The sequence below is a fragment of the Aotus nancymaae genome, unplaced genomic scaffold (assembly GCF_030222135.1).
Source record: "Aotus nancymaae isolate 86718 unplaced genomic scaffold, 86718_ANA_hifiasm-v0.15.2.pri h1tg000008l, whole genome shotgun sequence".
NCBI lineage: Eukaryota > Metazoa > Chordata > Mammalia > Primates > Aotidae > Aotus > Aotus nancymaae.
Window position 1 is genome coordinate 2,724,137 of NW_026988419.1, and position 22,945 is coordinate 2,747,081.

General features: G+C 44.0%; 2 protein-coding genes across 7 annotated transcripts in view; one reads left to right on the plus strand and one right to left on the minus strand.

Moving 5' to 3' along the window:
- Positions 1-15,570, minus strand: part of COPS7B (COP9 signalosome subunit 7B) — a 28,775-nt gene extending 13,205 nt beyond the window's left edge. Inside the window, exons 1-4 of one of the 5 annotated variants that reach the window (XM_021676870.2) lie at positions 15,200-15,558; positions 8,078-8,255; positions 5,353-5,428; positions 2,204-2,292 (exon numbers count right to left, since the gene is read on the minus strand). In XM_021676870.2, coding sequence (XP_021532545.1) covers positions 2,204-2,292; positions 5,353-5,428; positions 8,078-8,239 — 327 coding nt within the window. In that variant the 5' untranslated portion in view covers positions 8,240-8,255; positions 15,200-15,558. Of the gene's footprint in view, positions 1-1,923; positions 2,070-2,203; positions 2,293-5,352; positions 5,429-8,077; positions 8,256-10,239; positions 10,334-15,199 lie in introns of those variants that run through there. The other 4 variants (XM_021676871.2, XM_064372888.1, XM_021676873.2 and 1 more) reach the window with 4 other exon arrangements.
- A 210-nt stretch (positions 15,571-15,780) lies between these two features.
- PDE6D (phosphodiesterase 6D) overlaps positions 15,781-22,945 on the plus strand; it is a 59,310-nt gene continuing 52,145 nt past the window's right edge. For both annotated transcript variants that reach the window (XM_012434138.2, XM_012434139.2), the window contains exon 1: positions 15,781-16,016. In XM_012434138.2, the coding sequence (XP_012289561.1) occupies positions 15,967-16,016 (50 nt within the window). In that variant the 5' untranslated portion in view covers positions 15,781-15,966. The remainder of the gene's footprint in view (positions 16,017-22,945) is intronic.

Below are 22,945 nucleotides of genomic sequence, written 5' to 3' on the forward strand. Positions count from 1 at the left end.
GCGGCATACTTGTAGAGATCCTAAAAACTTCTACCAGTGGAGAGAAAGGTAACTACTCAGTATATGCCTCTCTGCCACCTTCTGGAAGCTTTCAGATTTTGCCAGATCACCATAATCTCCAATAGATCCCAGACACTGGAGAGAACTGGCTACACACAACAAAGTGCAAAAACAAACAAAAACCTGCAGGCCAGCACATCTACCGACAGGTGGCCAATGGGGACTGCCAGCTCAGAGGTCATCCTTAGGTTTGCATCTGTTTTCTCAGACACTTAGAACCACTATGAATTCCCAAAAATAGTTCTTTATTGGGCTGTACCAACATTCTGCATGACCCCAAGACTCCAGTTTTCTGCAAATCCTCTGCCATATCATTACTAGTTTGGAAATTAACACAGTGATCAAATCTGTAGAAACAGACACAAGGAAGACATATACAGAGAAGAGAGCAAATATGCCGAGAAGGGTTTTCTATGGCTAAAGGCACGCTATCCATGGGCAGTAGGTGGACTTACAACGACAGGTTACAGAAATGAGGAAAAGGGTCACTGCTACTTCTTTACTATACTTGAGAAGTCCACAATCAGGACATGAAAAAAGGTCAGGTCCTCATTTCCCAACAAAATAGGCCTCCCACCTGAAATGCTAGGCTGAGAATCAGAGTGTCATTATTTCAGATAAAATGGTTTCAGCAACTGAAATCGAAATCCAAGAACAAAACAGACCAAGTGCAGTGGTTCACACCTGTAATCCCAACACTATGGGAGGCTAAAATGGAAGGACTGCTTGAGGTAAGGGGTTTGAGACCAGCCTAGGCAACATGGTGAGACCCCCATCTCAATTTAAAAAAATTGTTTTGAGTTAAAAAATAAATAAGTAGATAATAATAATAATTATATATATATCTTGGCCAGGCATCATGGCTCATGCCTGCAATCTCGGCTCTTTGGGAGGCCAAGACAGGCAGATAATCTGAGGTCATGAGTTTAAGACCAGCCTAACATGGTGAAACCTCATCTCTACTAAAAATTAGTTGGGCATGGTGGTGCATGCCTATAATCCCAGCTCTTCAGGAGACTGAGGCAGGAGAATCGCTTGAACCCAGGAGGCGGAGGTTGCAATGAGCCAAGATCAAGCCACTGCACTCCAGCCTAGGCAACAAGAACAAAACTCCATCCTTTTCAAAAAAAAAAAAAAAAGAATATATATCACTGAAGCTCAATCACGGAGGGAAAATGCTAAAACCAAAATTTTTTTAAAGGCATAGTCCCATAAAAATTTAGGCATTTAGGCTGGGATTAGGCAGAGAGCCAAAATCAACTATACATTAACTAAATCTGGACCGTCATTATTAATGGCTGTGAGCAGCTGGTTGCAAGTCGTCTTCTAAATCAACTGTGGGAAAGGACTTGGAGGTACAGTGGAATAGGTGGTATCTTATATAAGGTTAGAATCTAAAGTTAGCATAGGCGACACACATTCCAATTAGTGTAATAAACCTTGGAAATCCCAGAGAAAGGCAGTATATTAAAAATCTAGGCTGGGCATGGTGGCTCACGCTTGTAATCCCAGCACTTTGGGAGGCTGAGGTGGGTGGATCACCTGAGGTCAGGAGTTCAAGACTAGCCTGGCCAACATGGAGAACTCCTGTCTCTACTAAAAATACAAAAAATCAGCCAGGCATGGTGGCATATGCCTGTAATCCCAGCTACTCGGGAGGCTGAGATGAGATAGGAGAATCACTTGAACCCGGGAGGCGGGGGCTGCGATAAGCAGATATCACGCCACTGCACTCCAGCCTGGGCAACAAGAACAAAACTCCGTCTCAGAAAAAAAAATCTAGTAAGTCAACATAGCGAGTTTTTCCTCTAGCATGGGCACAGTTCACTGTACACTGAGCAACAGATAAAGTTATTAACTTGCCTTGAGATGCCTTGCTATTTGAAAAATGTCTATCTTTAACAGCAGTCTCCCCATAATATGGGAAAATGCTCATCCCACGAGGTACCACAGCATGCCACATACGCTTCCTGTATGGAATGGGGAGTACTTGTCTACACCATTTTATCTTTTCCTCTGTAAAACAAATTTTATGCATTAATGATGTGACTCTCTTGTGTGCAGCTGGGACTTCCCTCATTGATGCCAGTGAGACAGTTGACTTGGTGTGAAGAAGAAGACAGGCGAGGGCTCAGGACTGTACCTTCATTCTTGATGCCAAGCTCACGATGGTAAGATGCTTCAGCTTGTTCTGCTGAGCTGTGCTCAGTTCTGGCAGGCTCTCCTTGTTGGCTGCTCGGTCCCACCCACCACAAAAATCAAGACATAAAATAAAATTAGGATTTCTTTTATGGAATAAGCTCACCAACTCCCCAGACCAAATCTACTACTGAATCACTATCATGACTTTGCACTTAGTCATTTGGCAAATACTGCCATCTTCTTTGGAAGACCATGTACTTCCAAAGAAAAGACTCAGTCTCTACACACCAAGTTTAATCTCCTAAAAACTGAACAAACAAAATGATGTGGCAATTATCTTAATGGAGTACTATTTGTGCCCCTTGTGACATTCAATTAAGTTAAACACATCTTCACTGAGCATCTGTTACGTGCAATGCTCTGTCTTGAGAAGAACCAAGGATGAATAAGATGGGCTTTGCCAGCACTGCTGCATGGCACAACTCCAGGGCCACCAACCACCTGGAGGTGTGCAACTTAATGGCCCTGGACTTGTCCTTGGTCTTAAAATCAAATGTTTCAATAGCTACATATGCAAGGCAGAACTACCAGAAAAAAAGGTACAAGCTACCAGAAGAGAGGAGAGGGATGGGGAGGAGGTAGAGGGTGAGAGGAAGAGAGAAAGGGAAAGAGAACAATATCATTTGGGAGGTACAGGAGATAAAAAGAAAGACTTCATGGAAGAGATGGAGTTTGAGTTGAGCCTTGAGGAAGAGGTAAAATTGCAGTAATAACCATAGATGATAATAACAGCAAGGGTAGCAGCTGCGCAGCTAACATAAATAGCAAGCTTTACATCTTGTGCATCACATAGATCCACATATCCAGTTCATCGTCACAACAACCCCACAAGACTCCAAGTGTCATCAATTCCTTAACCACAATTCTGGATTCCAAAAAGCTGAATCCAAACTAATTTTTTTTTTCTTAAGCATGGTGCTGAAATTCATCTGGTGGGAATTTCTGACCTGAACCAAGACAGGCTTTTTGTCCCACTTGTTGTGAGTATTCACCTGTTCTGCTGCAAAATTATGAATGTGTTTAACTGCCTACATTCCTCTGAAAATGTTACATAAAGAGGCATGTGCATCACATTACCTTTTTAAAGTCCCCAAAATTCTAAATTCTGAAACATCTACCCTCAAGGAGTGTAGGTAAGGAATAACAGACTTGTATTGTTACTCCCACTTTACAGATGAGGAAATTAAGATTACTTAGTCAAAGAACACAAAACTAGCAGAAGTGGAGCCAGACAAACAACAAGCAGTCTGGTAACAGAGTCTGCGCAATGCTGCCTCTTTTTTTTATTTTGAGATGGAGTCACGCACTGTCACCCAGGCTGAATGCAGTGGCACGATCTCAGCTCACTGCAATCTCCACCTGCTGGGTTCAAGCAATTCTCCTGCCTCAGCCTTCTGAGTAGCTGCGACCACAGGTGTGCGCCACCATGCCCAGCTAATTTTTTCTTTGTATTTTTAGCAGAGACGGGGTTTCACCATGTTGGCCAGGATGGTCTCAATCTCCTGACCTCGTGATTAGCCCACCTCGGCTTCCCAAAGTGCTCTTTAGTTAGCAAAGATAGAAGAATAGAACACACTCACTGGAACAAAGGGAAGATCAGAAAAAAATGTGGTGTACCAGGAAGTGGCCAACTGTCCGGTCTGACAGCAGCACAGAGAAGTGACCAGGGAGAAAGGAGGAGAAGTCAGGGGTATCGCAGAGAAGGCCCTGAGTATCAGGCTACTGTCAAACCATTAAAAAAGGGTAGGAAAGCCAGAAAAAATGGTTTGGGTAGAAGGTAAGTTAGTGGTTGGATATACAAGTACCTCATTCCTAATATTTAAGATTCTAATTTAAAATGACTCAAATGCCCTACAATAGAAAATGGGCTAGATTATAAAGCATTAGATTATGAAGTATTAAAAATTATTACAAAGATGTAAAATATGGATGTCTATAAGTAGGAGACAAACAGGACATAAAATTGTATACATAGTTATACCTATGTAATACAAAACACAAACGTAAGGGGCACAAAAAAGTCCAGCATCCAAATGTTTGATGGAGACACAACTATAAGTGACTTTTATTTATTTATTATTTTTATTTAATTTTTTTTTTGAGACTGAGTCTCACTCTGTCGCCCAGGCTGGAGTACAGTGGTGCGATCTCAGCTTACTACAATCTCCATCTCCCAGGTTCAAGCAATTCTGCTGCCTCAGCTGCCTGAATAGCTGGGATTACAAGTGCCCATCACCAAGCCCAGCTAAGTTTTGTATTTTTAGTAAAGACGGTGTTTCTCCATGTTGGCCAGGCTGGTGTCGAACTCCTGACCTCAAGTGATCTGCCTGCCTCAGTCTCCCAAAGTGCTAGGATTACAGCATGAGCCACCACACCCAGCCTATGGTGACTTTTTAAAAATCTATTTTCCAAATTTTCTTCAATATACTGATATTATCTTGATGATATTTAAAATGTTAAAATATTCTACAGGTGTGTATTCTGACACTTCATAGCACTCCAAGAGCCCTACAAACACCAGTCCTCAAGAATCTCATCTGGAAAACAAACAAGGGCTCCATTTGTGGATGAGCACACACAGTCCCTTTTTTTTTTTTTCTTTTTTTGAGATGGAGTTTCACTCTTCTTGCCCAGACTGAAGTGCAATGGCACGATCTTGGCTCACCACAACCTCCGCCTCCCAGGTTCAAGCGATTCTCCTGCCTCAGCCTCCCCAGTAGCTGGGATTACAGGCATGTAGCACCACGCCCAGCTAATTTTTTGTATTTTTAGTAGAGACGGGGTTTCTCCATGTTGGTCAGACTGATCTTGAACTCCCGACCTCAGGTGATCTGCCCGCCTTGGCCTCCCAAAGTGCTGGGATTAAAGCCACCGCACCCAGCCACACAGTCTTCATTTTACCCATTAGAATATAAAAGGTGACAAGGAAAATTCTCTTTGTGAGGTCACCTACTGGGCACAGCAAAATGGGAGGCAGCCAGGTCAAGAAGTCTCCCCACTACCCCATGCTTTATATCTCAAACCTTGATGGTCTTCCAAACTGAGCAACATAATTAAGACAAGTCTTTTGAAGGATCTTTACCAACTCACCTATGTAATCTGGGTATGTCCCATAGGCAAACAGGTTCAACAAATGCAAATAAGCAGCATTAGCTCCTTCTGCAAGCTGAGGAGGAAAAAAAAAAGTTCACCACAGACCGAACCGTCTACCAGTCACTGTTGTGTTCAAACAGAGGATGAGTGAGCATGTGTCAAAGATGCCATGGCTGTTTATTCTGTACTATTTGATTACTTGGCCCCTCAGGTTTCTTCCGACTCTGACTCTTCAGGAAAAAATAAACAAGATTATTAAAGCCTCAAATTTAATTTCTGAGTATCAGGCTACTGTTTTACTTTCCACAGAGCATGCCCAAAGAATTGCTTTTCTCTCTCACACACATACAACGCATTAAGCACTGGAAGCAGTTCAAATCTTCTCAAGATTCTGTTTGCATCAAAACAAAGACTGGAGCAGCCCTGTCTACATACCAGCTTGGCAAGTATGGTATGAGCTGTTACCAACCCAAAGTGAACAAAGCTCAGGATTGGTTCCAAGTTTCAGGACTACATGTGGACTATGAACCCTGGGAGATACCAGCATATCATAAGATATAAGAGAAAGCCAGGCTGAGACAGAAAGCCAGGCTGGGAGAGAAAACCAGGATATCAGTCTGCCCCAAATAAAATGTTCATTAAAATTACTTACTCTTCACTGATGCTGATGGCAAAAAGCCATGTGTAGAAGAAAAACGAAAAGATCCACTGTTCTGCCTGGAATTGATATTTTTTTAAATCACAAACATGCTCCTGTTACCCTTCCAACTTACCAAGCTCAGTAAACTCTAAACAGAAATAGCAAGTGGTATTCTACAGACAGCAATAGCGATACTACTCAATTTTGACAATTAAGAAAAAAGTTTCCAAGAAATGCATCTATAATTTCAGATCACTGAAAAGCAACCAGCTTATTCTCGGCCCACATATGGAAAAACGCAAAGTACAGGGAGATAAAAGTGCTCTGCTAAGCACCCTATGGAGAACTCCAGCATCCTAATACCTCAGGTTACCAGAAACCTCCTAAAGTCCCTGAATCAGAGCAGGGAGAAACCTGGTAAAGACTATCCAATCTAGCCCCACTTTTCAGACACATAATTAACAAAACGAGCCAGAAAAGAGTATTTTCTCTAGAGCACATACTCCAAAACTTCTCCCACTGGCCTAAATCAGTAAGGTCTTTCTGGCTTTAATTTCCATCCATCTCCTCTTAATCTTCCACAGTTACAAAACAATTACTTGGCATATTCATGCAGTCTTTTCATGAACCTGAAGGAACACATTACCCCTTGGTCATCTCTTGTGTTGAAAAACGAACCCAGTTCTCTCAGATTTTCTTCATAAAACTCATTTTCCACTTCTGGTAAATGAAATGAGTATTGAAAGCCTACTGTGTGTCAGGCTATTCAGCTCTGAAGAAACAATGGTGAGCACTACAGACCTTATCCTCACAGAGCTTATAGTGTGGCAAGCAAGCTTGACATGAAATACAAACTTACAATGAAAAGGTAAAAGTGGCTCTTCTCTTCTCTGACCATCACTGGTAGAGGAGCCATGTGTGGGCATCTGAAATGGCTGGGCTGTGGGGAACTGCTCCAGTTTCCTCAAGAAGAATACACAGACACACAGCATTGAACTCAGTAACCTGAAGGCCGGCAATTCCTTTGGTTACAACTGGCTGATTCACCGAAACTCCTGTTAAAACTGACTGTGGGTGTGGAGCCAACAGCAAAGGTGTCGTGGTGGTCATGAAGGTGATAAACTGTCCAAAGAAAGAAAACCACCTCCTATATGCAAATCGCCACCACCAAGAATTCCAGGGCCGCTCTCAACAGCAACCAGCACATGCTCCACAAGAAGTACCACCACCCACATCTGTGCATGGCAGCCATCCACAGCGCCAGCACCAGCCCACACAGCCAGAAAACTGTGACAGTGAAGAGGAAGGGGACCTTCCCCACCAATCCACCAAAAGCTCCTGAGCACCACCCTCCACCCCACTAAGCAATAAAGATGCTCACAGAATTTTCTCAAGTAAATAAATAAATATAAATAAATAAAAGTTTTCAAAGTGGGAAGTAGAGGTTGAGAAGTATAGATTGCTTTACATCTCCTTGTTCCATCTGTTCAATGGATCTTCTCATTTTTGAGGCACAATAACCAAAACTGGATACTCAAGGTTTTAATAACAAGCAAGCAAACAAGTAAAATGAACTATTCTAGCTTTTCATGTCATATCTTTCTAACACATCTACTTTAGTACAACACTGCCCTTTTCCACAAGAACAATATACTCCTACTCATGTCCATTTTATATACAACAGCAGTAAGTTTCTGCTGTGTATGTCCCTGACCAATCTTCCTGATTGATACTGCACTGGAGATTTCTGGTCCCTACGAATGCCTGAATCTACCTTTATTAAACATCAGCCCATGCTTTTAGCACTACTTTTCTAATTTATCAGGACCAATTTGACTTTTTTACTATCTTTTAGATCATTATTAGCAACAATCTAATTTTACCCAAGGTAAGATGAAAATACTGGATCAAAGGAGAAAAGGACAATCCTCTCAATCTCTTCCCCTGCCCCACCAGTTCCCATCCTTCTCTCAATAGGGTACCTCACCGGTTCACAATACTTCAGCACTAAAATTCTTCGGAAACCTTGACAATTACAGAAAGGCTTAGAACAAAGAGAAATTGTTTGAAAACCGTTCTTACCTCCTGCACATTGGCCAGCTCCAGAAGTTCTCCAAAGACATACACTCCAGGGGCCTCTAAGACCTGGCTTATGAGAGCAGTGAGGGCTGAGCCACTGGTACCTTTGGCTAGTAAAATAAACTGCTCCAGGAGGTTACTTGAGGGTTTCTGTTCCCCTGCCATTCTCTGGCTTTGAAATCTGTCCAAAAGAAAAGTGTGTCAGTCATTCTTCCTTCTCCTTTGCAAAGTCCATGCCTATTTAGTGCTGGATCAAACACCAGAATACTTTAATTTTATAGTGTTCATAAATAAAAAACAGGCCAGGTGCGGTGGCTCATGCCTGTAATCCCAGCACTTTGGGAGGCCGAGTCGGGTGGATCACCTGAGGTGAGGAGTTCGAGACCAGCCTGGTCAACATGGCGAAACCTCATCTCTACTAAAAATACAAAAATTAGCCAGGCTGGTGGCAGACACCTGTAGTCCCAGCTACTTGAAAGGCTGTGGCTTGAGAATCACTTGAACCCAGGGGGTGGAGGTTGCAGTGAGCCAAGATCAGGCCTCTGCACTCCAGCCTGGGCAACAGAACAAGACTGTCTCAGAAAAAGAAAAAACAGTTCCTGAGTCCAGATGCAATACCACCTTGTGAGATGGGTGGAGTTCGACCTGGAGTTAAAAGGATCTTGTCCTAAATTCTGATGTTTGAAACACTTTAAAAAAATCATTTCACTTCCACCTGCCCTTCTCCAGAGGCAACACCTTCTAAATCCTTAAACCTGATCAAGACCTAAAGAAAAACACAGGAGTTTCTCAGCAGCTGTTTTATATCCACCTCGTTTACAGATTCTGGTTAAGAAATGGAGAATACTGCCCAAACAGAGGCACCAGATGTAAGCAAAAGCAATCAGTTACAGCTCCCACTGTGTCATCAGAATCTCATCTACAGCCAGACACAGATAAGGAACACACAAAAATTAGACACGAAAGATGTCTTATCAAGTCAGGTAAGCACAGGAAAAGGAAGACATCATTTTGAAAGAAAAGCAGCGACATATTCAAACTAATAACATGAATGCTGTGTAAGACCATAGAGGAAAATCCCTGTATTCGGCCTCCTCCTGATACAAGACATTTTAAACAAACGTGACTGCAGAATGTGTACAAAACCTCAAGATTTGAGAAACCAATGAAAATATTGTATCACCACTCCGAAGACATTAGGTACAGGAGGGTCCCTCAACTGTATAATCTAATTACAAGCTGAGTGTACAGGAGTTCCAGGTAAGATTTCTCCTCCAAGAATGATACATATTGGAGCAGCGTTGACAAAATGAACAAAAGACGGTAGAGTGGAGCAAAGAACAATTCGAAGAATAGTTTGGTGCAAGAGAAACTAAGTTTTGTGGAAGCAGGCACACAGAATAGCAGCCCTTTCACAGTATTAGAGAAACAAGTATGTCGCCTCACTTAGGATTACCTAAGAAGGTCCGGCCAGACACAGGGGAAAAAAAAAAAAAGTGAAGTGCTAGGGATCAATGGGTTTTGAGGAAAGAAGGGAAAGTGGAAAGAGAACGGGAGAGGATACGAGGAAGAAGGAAAGGAGCAGGGAAGAAAGGAGGGTCGGTACGGTCAAGAGAAGAGGAGCGAAATGGCCCAAGTGGACTCGTGTCTTCGAAGAGACAGATGGGGGATCTCTGCCAAGAGACTGAATGGAAGGAGGTGGGGGTAGAAAAGCGGTAGGGAAATAGAGAGAAACTTCGGTCCCTTCAAAAGATCTCGACTTAAAAGAGCAAAGCTTGTGGGCGCAGAGAATGTAAGGAGATGTCGCTTTCTTCTGGAGTGGGAGGGACAGAGGAGGCTAGGCACAGAGCGGAGATAAATTCCCGTCAGGGGAGGGCGCTATTTTGATGGACTGGAGTGGGGCAAACGGACAGCCTTTGGGGATGGGAGAGCGAAGGCAGCCACAGCGCTGAAGCTGAGGGTCGCAAGCTGCAGCAGACTTCAGGGCGGGCGGTCTGTTCCAAGCTGGGCCGCAGGCGTGGAGTGAGGAGCCACGGGGCGCGCTCCCTAAGGCGGGGGCGGGGCGGCACGGTCGCGGGCTTCCTCGGCGCCCGGCGCTAAGCCGGATGGTGCGGCCGAGCTTGGAACGCCGGCCCCGCTCGGCTCACCCTCTCGCTAGCCCCTACCTGTCCTCGTCACCTCTCGGTCCTCTGAGTCGCTGGCTCGGCCTCCCGGCGCTTGCCCGCAGGTTGTCAAGCGTCCATGATCAGCCCGGCGTCCGGCGCTTTTCTGCCTCCGCCGACCCGTCGCCCGTGCAGCTCCCCCGGAAGCCTCCCACCGCTGCACTCGCGTTCCGCCCACTCAAGGTTCCCCCTGCCGCGTTCACAGCCTTCGACCTCCGGTGGGGAAGTGGGGGCGAGGTGGCGGGGAAGAGGCTGCAGCCCGGGAACCAGGAGGGGAGGGGGTGGCTAGGGGCCGGAGGAGAGGAATGAGGCCTAGCGCGCACTGCCGCCCAATCGTCGCCTTCGCCATCCCGGGCTCCAAAACCTCCCCTTAGGCTGCACTCTCTCAGGAGCTCCCCATGGCGACTGCGCTACTCCTGGGCACGGAGATACATTAAGCCTACTACCTACCCTTTATTGAGCGTTTTTCCATGTGCCACGTGCTGTACATGCATCATCTCGTTGAATTCTCATAACTATGGCTGGTATTATTTTTCCCATTTTTCAGGTGAGTTAACTAAGTCCAAAAGTCAGAAAGTGGCAAAGCTTGCTTTGGAACCCAAGCTGTCTGAGGCCGAAGCCCACGTTCTTGATCTCTATTCAGAAAATGCTTTAAAATAAGCAAGAGATGGGTTGAGCCAACAATGTTCTGTGACCAAAATGTCATTGATAGCGTTGCATCTGGTGCTTACCAACACCCCTGGGAAGATGGCTAAGAAATGCCACATAATTGAACACAAACTGATTCTTGTATACACCACAGTCTTTCAGGTCTTGAAAATGAGAGAAAAAAGCCCTATTTGCCTATTGTGCATTAAAATGCAGAAATGAGATAGGACAGATGCAAAGGCGCCTCGCACCAACCCATTCATTCATTTATTCAAAAACATTTCTTTGGCACCTGTTATGTCCTGGAAAGTTATATGAAGATAAAACAAGGTTCTTATCCTCAAAAGTTCCAATGTGTTAAATGCTATGAGGAAGATATGACAACAGTTTGGAAGCACAGAAGAGGTTGGGGAAGTAAAAATAGGCAAAAAGTGGAAAAAAGGCAGGTAGTGCCCATTGTCACAGGCTTGCACCGTGCAGCATATACTAATATCAAAAAGAAACCCAGAGTGGCTTGACCCCAGGGTTCAAGAGTGAGAAATGAGGAGTACACAGCTGGAGTCAGGTCATCAAGTGTCTTGGAATCCACATGCCAGGTACTGGGGAACTACTTAGGCTTTTTAAGCTAAGAAGAGGTATGAATAATTGCCTTTTTAGAGTGATCATGCTAAGTGTTATAGGAAGGGATTGGATGTGGAGAGAACTGGAGGCAGGGAAAACCTCCAGTGAGGTGACTGATTTATTCTAGATAACAGATTGTGAGATCTCAAACAAAGATAGTGGCAACTGCCAGGTGAGGTGGCTTACGCCTGTAATCCCAGCACTTTGGGAGGCTGAGGTGGGCAGATCACCTGAGGTCAGGAGTTCAAGACCAGCCTGGCCAACATGGCGAAACCCCATCTCTACTAAAAATACAAAAATTAGCCAGGCATGATGATATGCACCTCTAATCCCAGCTACTCAGGAGGCTGAGGCATGAGAATCGCTTGAACTCAGGAGGTGGAGGTTGCAGTGAGCCAAGATTGCACCACTGCACTCCAGCCTGGGGGACAGAGCAAGACTCCATCTCAAAACAAACAAACAAATAAACAAAAACAAAGGTAGTGGCCATTAGCGATGGAAAAGAAGTGATATTTTTGGAGACATTTAGACTGTAGAATCTATAGGACTTGGTGACTTGGTGACCAGTTGAATACAGGGAGAGGGAAGGAGCATAACACCCAGGATTCTGTCCTGGGAGGCCAGAGCGTCTGGAGCTGGTGTTAGGTGAACAGGGCTATAGAAGAGGAGGGGCAAATATGGAAGTGAGAGAAAGACAAGTGAGTTTAGTTAGACTTCACAAAAATTTCAGCAGTGTCTCCACTTCCTCCAGAATAATGTCCAGACTCCATACCTGCAATTTGGATTTAGTGTTTTTGTTTTTTTCTCTTAAGAGATGGAGTCTTACTCTGTCACCCAGGCTGGAGTGCAGTGGCACTATCATAGCTCACCACAGCCTTGAACTTCTGGGCTCAAGGGATCCTACCACCTCCACCTCCCAAGTAGGTAGAACTACAGATGTGTGCCACCACAGTCAGCAAATTTGTTCGTATTTTTTTTAGAGATGGGGTCTCACTATGTTGCTCAGGCTGGTCTTCAACTCCTGATTTCAAGTGACCCTCCCATCTTGGCTCCCAGAGTGCTGGGATTAGAGGTGTGAGCCACCACGCCCAGCCCATGGCTGCAGTTAAAGCCCTTCAAAGTGTGCCTCCCTCCTAACTCCTCGAGCTTTGCTTTGTTGCACCCCACCCCCTTCACAGTCCAAACTCCCATGCCTGGCACAACTTAAACCTTCCTTCTCAGACACCAGACCTGTGCTCAAGCTTTCTTTCTTTTTTTGTAATGCTCTTATATATTCCTTTAAAAATCCTACCAACTCTACAAGCAAAGATTTCTAAAATCCAATGCAAAAAACACTAACCATAATAGAAAACACGGAACTTTTGCACTATGTTAAAATTAAGAATTTCTGGCCAAGTGCGGTGGCTCACACCTGTAATCCCAGTGCTGTGGGAGGCCAAGGTGGGTGGATCACAAGGTCAAGAGTTTGAGACCAGCCTGGCCAACATAGTGAAACCACGTCTCTACCAAAAATATAAAAATTAGCCAGGCGTGGTGGTAGGAGCCTGTAATCCCAGCTACTTGAGAGGTTGAGGCAAGAGAATCACTTAAATTCAGGAGGCAGATGTTGCAGTGAGTCTAGATTGCACCACTGCACTCCAGCCTAGGCCACAGAGCAAGACTCCATCTCAAAAATAGAATTTCTGCTTGTCAGATGCAGTGGAGTATGCCCATAGTCCTACTTGGGAGGCTGAGGCTGGAGGATCACTTGATCCCAAGAGTTCAAGGTTGTAGTGGTACCTGTGAATAGCCACTGCATTTCAGCCTGAGCAACATAGTAGAGACCCCATCCCTTGAAATAATAATAATTTGTTTCAGAAGACACCAGTAAGAGAATGAAAAGACAAGCCACGCCTTGGAAAAGACATCTGCAAAGCATATTTCAAAGAACTCCATATCCAGACTGTAAAGAACTACATATCAGTAAGAAGACAGCCCAATTTTTAAAAGTCGGGAAAAGAACAGACACTTCACAAAAGAGGACATTCAACTAGTCAAGAAGTATATTGAAAGGTGCTCAGCATCAGGAAAAACGTAAATAGATACCTTAATGAGATACCACATTCAGCTAGAATGGCTAAAATTAACAAGACTGACAACAAACATCCGGTGTTGACAAGGATAAGAGGCACCTAGAACTCTCTCATATTTCTGGTGAAGGCGTAAATTGGCACAATCATTTTGAAAGACTAGCAATGTCTACTATCACTGATCATGTGCAAACCCTCCCTACGCACCAGCAATTCCTATCCTGGAAGTGTGTGCAAGTGTCTACAAAAAGATACATGTAAGAATGCTCACTACAGCTTTGCTAATAATAGTCCAAAAAAATAACAACCCAAATGCCCACCAACAGTGGGAAAGATAAATTGTGGTATATACATACAACAGAATACTACTCAGCAGTTAAAAGGCTACACACAACATGGATGAATTTCACAAAAATACTGACAAGGTTAAAAAGCCAGACACATACTGTACATACTCTATGATTACATTTAACTACTCTATGATTACATTTAACTGGAATTCAAGAACAGGCAAAACTGATCTATGGTGATACAGTCAGAAGAGTGATTATCTCAACATGTAAGAATGTAATCTGATTGGGAAGGAGCACTAGGCGTGCTAGAAATGTTCTTTATCTTGATTTGGGCAGCAGGGACAGGGGCGTATACCTATGTGAAAATTGTTCCCTTACTGTATGTATGTTACACCTCATTAACAAAAACTTTTTTAACATGAGAAAAAAATTCAAATGCCACCTTCTCATTAAACTTTTGCCAGCTGCAATGAACCTTTTTATCAGGGCCTCCTTAGCATTCTGATGTCATTTCTTTATGCCATTTTACCACACTCCATCTTGAATTATTTCTCTAAATAGATGTTTTGTTTATCTTCCTGGTGGCAGTGACCATGTCCTTCACCTTTTACCCACTCAGTGCCTGACAAATAACAGGCTGAAAACATGTTTGTTGAATTACATAGAAGAAAAAATTGGGTGAGTTCCCAGATGGGTGAAAGCGAGGACAGGCAGAGGAAGGAAGGCCAAGAGAAGGACATAGGAGGTCTCCAAGGAAACCGTGGCTCACACTGCAATTTTACCTACTTCCTCAAATCACGTTAAATGTCACTTTGAGTTGCAAAGAACAAAACACCAAGTCCTACCTAGGCTGAAAATAAATAAATATCACACTCCCTCACTTACAAGAAATCACCAAATAAATGCTACCTAATCTCTGGGTGTTTCAACACTGGATGGGAAAACCGTTCAAGGAGAATAAGATTCACATTGCCATCCTGCTAAAAATATCACCTCCTTAGTGTGGTGCAGAGTCCGGACTGCAAGTCAGCAGACTTAGGGCCGAATTCTAACTCTGCCCGAACTTGCTGTGATCTGTGACCAATCCCTTCGCCTCTCTGGGCCTCAGTTTCCTCATACGTAAAAATAGGGGGTAGATTAGCAAAGTCCCTTTCTGTATTGATATTGAGTATACAATCCACAGCTCTCCCGGTCCAAAGCAGGAATACAGCAAAAACCCCTGAAAAACACGTAAAAGACGCCTCAGACCAACAAACAAGCACGACTTGAAGAAGTCATTTTGTTATCTTTCACGGTTCAATCAGTGTTTTTGTTTGTTGTTTGGTGTCTTACCATGATTTGCAGAAGATGTCTGAGTTCCATGTAAACAGAAGTTAACTCTCTGCGGGCTGTCATCTTCTTTGGAGGGTGAGAAGGGTATTCCCGCCTGGTTTCAAGTCTCGGGATTCCGAAACCACCAACTCAGCTGGCGGGTTTATGAATTTGCGCACACTGCGCGGCACACTGGAGCCTTAAGTTATAGAGGAACCGAGTGCATGGGATATTGGGATTTGTAGTCCCCGGGCCTCTTTGTGGTGCGCTAGGATCTGTGGTCCCCGAGTGCGCCGCTGGAATGCTGGGAAATGTAGTCTGTCGCATCGCACAGTACAACTAGCTGCCGTCTCAGACGGTTAGTGTGCTCAGCGGCTGGAGCAGGTCCCTAAAGCCTCTGCATATCCGAAGGCAACCGTCCGCTGGGACAAACTCTAGGCAACAACACCAGATGAATATTACGTCCTTTGGGACTTCCCGGGGTGGGCCCTTCCCATTGACGTTCACAGTCCCCCGCGAAGCCGCTGCGCGCTTCTATTGGCTGATTGGGTTGCCAATTACCAAGGAGGACTTTCCATTGGTTCCAGGAGGGCACTCGAGGCTTGGGGGAAGGAGAAGGGATCAGGAGCGGGAGCTGAGGGGAGAGAGAGGCCGGTCCGGGTCTGGCCGCTGCTGCTGCTCTCCCGAGGTCTCCAGGCCGGGCTGCGGCTCCATCCTCGGCTCCTGGGCACCGTCTGCAAGGCTCCGCCGACCAGAGTGAGATAGCCGCGGGCGGCGACGGCCGCATCATGTCAGCCAAGGACGAGCGGGCCAGGGAGATCCTGAGGGGCTTCAAACTGTATCCGCCCGGGAGCAGGGCGGGGCCGGGAGGACTTGGGAGACTGCCTCTCCCTGAGGAGACTGGCAGGGGGCGGGGGCCGCGCCAGGTGGGCCCCACCGAGGAAGGGCCGCGGGAGGGGAAAGGAAAGGAACAGCTTGCCGGGCCCCCGGAGGGACCGGGCGCGAGAGGCGGCCCCAGGGGCGTCCGGAGGAAGGACGAGGACGTTGACGGGAGCCCCGGGGGTGGCGGGTGGGGTCGGTGGAGCCTGGGGGACGGGGCTGCGAGAGGCGCCGGGCTTCGGAAACGCTGTCGGAGAGGCCGGCTGGGTTCCGATCCCTGGCCGGGACCCAGAGGCCGGGTGGGAGCTCCGGCCCGCAGGGAAGGGCTGAGGGGGCGCGGTGGGCTGATCTCGCAGGCTAGAAGCCCTCTGGCGGGAAGCCCACCCGGGGAGCGGGGAACAGCGACTTGGAGCGGGCGACCTTGTGTGGGACAATTACCAGTGCTTTTTAAAACTCTCTCAGGTCCCCCACCGCACCGCACCCCACCTCCGTCTGGTTTCCACAACTTCTCTTCCAAACTTGTGGCTTCTTCCAGGGCTGGAGTAGTTGGGGGAGGTGGGGAAAGAGAAGTCCAAGATCGACCTTGTCTTAACACTCTTGGCCTTCTGAGGCATTGGTTACTGCCTCCCCCTCAGCGCCTCGGTTTTCTTTCCAGCTAGATGGGGGACCTTAGGCTTGGGTGTGGGATGCCTCGCGCTGGGACTCCTAGCTGAGGTGTCTTTGCTGGCTCCTGTCGGTGTGGTTAACGCCTGGCGGTGGTGGAGCTGTCCAGCAATGGTGTGATGTCGCTGGGGCCACGCTAGAATAGAGTGGGGTAGAAAAATCATTGCCTCGGGCCTATTATGGTGTCGCTTTTGCAACCTCTCCTAGATGTGATAAGGAACCTTTGTGTTTTCGTGGAGTGTGTTAGGCTGTCACCATATCATGTAGATGAAAAAAAATGCAAACTTGTATCTTCACATTTTCCATTCTCCTGCCGACTTTAATCTCTTCATACATCTTGTCTGTAATCTATAGTGCGGAACGTTCTTAAATTCCTCCCGCGGTGAAAAGGTAGTCATCACTTTTGGGCTCCTCCCTTGGAGGTTTAGTGCGCTGTTCTCTTGGTCTACTGTTGTTTTCACGATGCCCATGTCACCCTTACAAATTTTAATTGCTTTGCTATGATCGGAAACCAAGTTGGTAATACATTTTAGATCACAGTGCAAAAAGTACAAGTGAGATTTTTCAAATGGAAATTGATCTTTGCTTTTTAAAAAATAAAGGCAGTATCCCCTTTGCATACCACCATTCATGATAAACTTTAAGTAGTTTTATGTAGTGGTTTAGTGGCAGCCTCTTTTAGCTCCATATGCCTTTCTGTGTTTCTTTCTATAATGGATCATATAGGTATACAGGGATGACTAAAGTGCTAGAAAAGCTATGACATGGATTTTATTTTCCCTCAAGTAATTATATTATTAACAAGTAACAATGTAATAATACACATGCTGTGTAGGCAGTAAACCAGAGACTATGGAGAATTGAGAGGTTGAGAGGTTTCAGAAGCAGCGTTTTCAAAAATCTAATTGGAAAAACCATATTGCTGAAAAGAAGAAAGGTCTTTTTAATGGCTTTTGAACAAGCAAAAAAGTTTGAGCTTCTCACTTTCAGTCTTGGCTCTTGAACCTGTTGAGAAAGAGGGTGAGAGACAAATACAGAAAAGAGTAGAAAGCAGAATCTGTGTCAGCCCACTAGAAGGAAAATGAATCCACTGATTCAGTGATGTTAGTGCATCCATAAACAGGCTTTCAGGGAGAGCTTGACCTGAGCTAATTAAATCCTGAAGCACAAGGGAAGCAGCCACATCAAAAAGTTAGCATGAGAGCAGTGGTGTGCTCATCCTCTGGTAGCCTTTATTGGGCGTCTGGGGAGTAAGAGAGAAAAGAAAAGCAGGAACGTTAGGATACGCTCCTACCTTCAGGAAAAAGTAAAATTAATGTTGGCAAGGTGCAGTGACTCACACCTGTAATCCCAGCACCTTGGGAGGCCGAGGTGGGCAGATCACCTTACGTCGGGAGTTGGAGACCAGCCTGACCAACATGGAGAAACGCTGTTTCTACAAAAGATACAAAACTAGCTGGGTTTGGTGGTGCATGCCTGCAATCCCAGCTACTCAGGAGGCTGAGGCAGGAGATCACTTGAACCCAGGAGGCGGAGGTTGCTTTGAGCCAAGATTGTGCCATTGCACTCTGGCCTGGGCAACAAGAGTGAAACTCTATCTCAAAAAAAAAAAAAAAAAGATAAAATGTTTTAGTAAGGAACTATCTGACTGTTGTCCACTTTTTATTGGGTAAATAGATTTTCTGAACTTTCAGAGTGTCTGTTTCTGTAAGAATAGTTAATCACTACAAAAAGAGCACCATTATGTTCTCCCACCAACAATATTGATAGTACTCAGTTGACCTGTTGACTAGGTCAGTCTTTTTTATTTGCCAGTTTGCACAACAAATGAGATCTTGTTTTAACTGGTATTCTCCTGGATCCCTAGATCCATGAAGAGGTAATGTACCATAGTGGTTAAGAGCTATATTGGCCTGTGGCTATACTGCCTGCACTGGAATTCTCGCCCTGCACTCCTAGTTGTATGTCCATGAGCAACTGCTTTAACCTCACCTCAATTTTCTTATCTGTACAATGGGGAAAATGATAGTACCTATCGCATGGGTTGTTAGAGTAAATGAGTTGATATCTAAGGCATTTAGAAAAGCACCTGATCCATAGTAAACATTACGCTTTAGCTTCTTGTTATTATCAAAGAAGTTGTACATCTCCTCTACTTGGCCATTTCTTTTTCTTCTGTAAATTGTTTGTTAATTTTGTTTTTGCCTATTTTACTATTAAATTATTTCTTTTTCTTATTTGTAGATGTTCTTTACATGTTTTAATATCAAGCCTTTGCCTATTATGTATTTTGCAACTATTTTCTCTCAGTGTATTGTCTCCTATTTTGTTGAACAGAATTTTAAAATTGTCATTTCATATTTATTTTATTTTTTCAAAACAGAGTCTTGCTCTGTTGCCCAGTTTGAAGTACAGTGGCGCAATCTTGGATCACTGCAACCTCCACCTTCCAGGTTCAAACAATTCTCCTGCCTCAGCCTCTCGAGTAGCTGGGATTACAGGCACATGCCACCACACCCGGCTAATTTTTGTATTTTTAGTAGAGACAGAGTTTCATCATGTTGGCCAGGCTGATCTCAAACTCCTGACCTTGTGATCCACCTGCCTCGGCCTCCCAAAGTCCTGGGATTACAGGTGTGAGCCACCGTGCTGGCCTCACATGTATTAATATTTTCCATCTAGCTTTTGCATTTTGTATCTTGTTTAAAAAGATCTTTCTTATCCCAAGATTGACTAAATATTCTTCTTTCTTCTCTTTTCAATGTTTAGCTCTTTAATCCACTTGGAATGTATTTACACATTTGGTATGTGGTAGACATCTAAGTACTTCTGCTGTTTGGTTAGCCAGTAGTTCCACTACTATTTACTAAGTAGTAAGTCCATCTTATCCTCACTGTTTTGAAATGCCATCCTCGTCATATCCTAAATTTTCATAAGACATAGGTTTATTTTTGGATTATTTGTTTCATTGATCTGTCTCTTCCTGTGCCTATACACACTTAGTTGAACTATTACAGCTTTATGATATGATTTAATGTAGTTTACAATAGGATTGGTCTGTGATTAACATAATATATGTGTTTAAGGTCCCTATAAATATTTATGCCCCTTTTGTTCACAGAGAAGCTTGCCCATATGCCCATAACAGATAGAAATATGAGGACTTGACTGGGCATGGCGGTTCACGCCTGTAATCCCAGCATTTTGGGAGGCCAAGGTGGGAGGATCGCTGAAGGCCAAGAGTTCAAGACAAACCTGGCCAACATAGTGAGACCCCCAACTCTTAAAAAAAAAAAAATTGAAGTTACTCCATAAAAATGAATACTGTGTGCAAAAATCAGGTATAGTCTGAGTGAATCCAGTACAAGCCTTTGTATTTGCCATCAGTTGTTTCAAAACAAAATCTTATAAGATTTTATTCTCATATCACCTTCACCCCATCCCACCCTACCTCTTTCAGAGTATCTGTTTTTGTGAGAATAGTTTATTACTACAAAAAGAGCACCATTGCCAGGCGCGGTGGCTCATGCTTGTAATCCCAGGACTTTGGGAGGCTGAGGTGGCAGATTACCTGAGGTCAGGAGTTTGAGACCAGCCTGATCAACATAGAGAAACCCCATCTCTACTAAAAAATACAACATTAGCCGGTCGTGGTGGCACACGCCTGTAATCCCGGCTACTCGGGAGGCTGAGACAGAAGAATCGCTTAAACCAGGGAAGCGGAGGTTGCGGTGAGCCAAGATCGCGCCATTGCACTCCAGCCTGGGCAGCAAGAGCAAAACTCTGTCAAAAAAAAAAAAAAGAGCATCATTTTGATCTCTCACCAATAGTGTTGATAGTACTCAGTTTTCCACATTGACTAGGTCAATCTTTTTTTATTTTTGCTGGTTTGGACAACACATGATACCTTGTTTTAATTTGTATTTTCCTGAATCCTAGATCCATAAAAGCTAAAATAGCATAGTGGTTAAGAGCTATACTGAGCTATGGAGCTATACTACCTCTCAAGAAATGCAAGGCTCTCATACACATTAAGAACCTTGCATTTCTTTCTTGTTTGTTAAAAGCATAACATTTCCTGATTATAAATTAATGTTATGAATGAAATTCTACTTGGGGAACAGTAAGATTCTCCTGCAAATATTTATGATTTGATTATTTTAAGCAGCTGATATAGAGATTGATGTTTGTAAATCTCACATTTCCCATTTCGTATCTGTTGGGTGACTGTTATGTATAGGGCACTCTACACTTGAAGGATACAAAAATGAATGACTTACAAGTCCCTTCTTTCCAGAAGCTTAACCAGCTTTATGTCTGTTTAGAAGGAATATCTTCAAAAGCAATGGATTTTTTAAAATTGTATTAATTTTCCTATTACAAACTCCAGCCACCTAGAGTGAACTTTGTAAATATTTTCATATAGCCTTCTAATGTAGCCAGTTTAATGTGTTTTTTATAAAAATGGAATTATAACTGTCATTTTGTAACTTGCTTTGATCACTTAATAATGGTTACTTTCAGTTGCTTTCCCTGACGTAGATTTGTCATAGAACTCTTTTTTTTGAGATGGAGTCTCACCCTTGTCACCCAGGCTGTAGTGCAATGGCATGATCTCCACCTCCCAGATTCAAGCAATTCTGCTGCCTCAGCCTCCCAAGTAGCTGGGATTACAGGTACCCACCACCATGCCCAGCTAATTTTTGTATTTTTAGTAGAGACAGGGTTTCACCATGTTGGCCAGGCTGGTTTCAAACTCCTGACCATGTGATCCACCTGCCTCGGCCTCCCAAAGTGCTGGGATTGTAGGTGTGAGCCACCACACCCAGCATTTGTCACAGTAGTCTTATAGTAGCTTTCTAATATTGTCTACATCCACTGTTTTGCCTATTTGAATAGTTTTTTCATCAACATAAAAATATAACTATTAAATTAACAAGAAACTGACAGACTTCTATAGGAAAGAATTATACTTTCATGATTTTATTATCTTTATCTGGAATTTGCTTTGATATAAGATACGGAGTAGTGATTTAGCTTTTTTTAATATTGGCTTATTGTTTCCATTTATTTATTTGATTCATTTATTTATACTTCAGATATTAATATAATATCCAGAATATATATGGCTCCCTACAAATCAGTAAGATAAGCATTTAACTCAACATGGGCAAAGGATATGAACAAACAGTTGTTAGAAGAAAAAAGCAGATGACCGATGAATAAATAAAGAGATGCTCAACCTTGTTAAAATAATAGATTATCAGCCGGGCATGGTAGCTCATGCCTATAATCCCAGCACTTCAGGAGTTTGAGGCAGTCAGATCACATGAGGTCAAGAGATGGAGACCATCCTGGCCAACGTGGTAAAACCCTGTCTCTAATAAAATACAAAAATTAGCTGGGCGTGGTGGCACGCATCTATAGTCCCAGCTACTCAGGAGGCTGAGGCAGGAGAATATCTTGAACCTGGAAAGCGGAGGTTGCAGTGAGCCAAGATTGCGCCACTGCACTCCAGCCTGGCGCTTGGCGACAGAGTGAGACTCTGTCTAAAAAATAAATAAATAAATAAATAAATAAAATAATAGATTATTGGCCGGGCATAGTGGCTCATGCCTGTAATCCCAGCACTTTGGGAGGCCGAGGCGAGTGGATCACCTGAGGTTGGGAGTTCAAGACCAGACTTACCAACATGGAGAAACCCTGTCTCTATTAAAAATACAAAAATATAACAAGCAATGGGGAAAGAATTCCCTGTTTAATAAATGATGTTGGCAAAACTAGCTAGCCATGTGCAGAAAGCAGAAACTGGACCGCTTCCTGACACCTTACGCTAAAATTAACTCCAGATGGATTAAAGACTTAAACATACGACCTAACACCATAAAAACCCTAGAAGAAAATCTAGGCAAAACCATTCAGGACATAGGCATAGGCAAGGACTTCATGACTAAAACACCAAAAGCATTGGCAACAAAAGCCAAAATAGACAAATGGGACTTAGTCAAACTCCAGAGCTTCTGCACAGCAAAAGAAACAGTCATTAGAGTGAATCGTCAACCAACAGAATGGGAAAAAATTTTTGCAATCTACCCATCTAACAAAGGGCTAATATCCAGAATCTACAAAGAACTAAAACAGATTTACAAGAAAAAAACAAACCCATTCAAAAGTGGGCGAAGGATATGAACAGACACTTTACAAAAGAAGATATATATGAGGCCA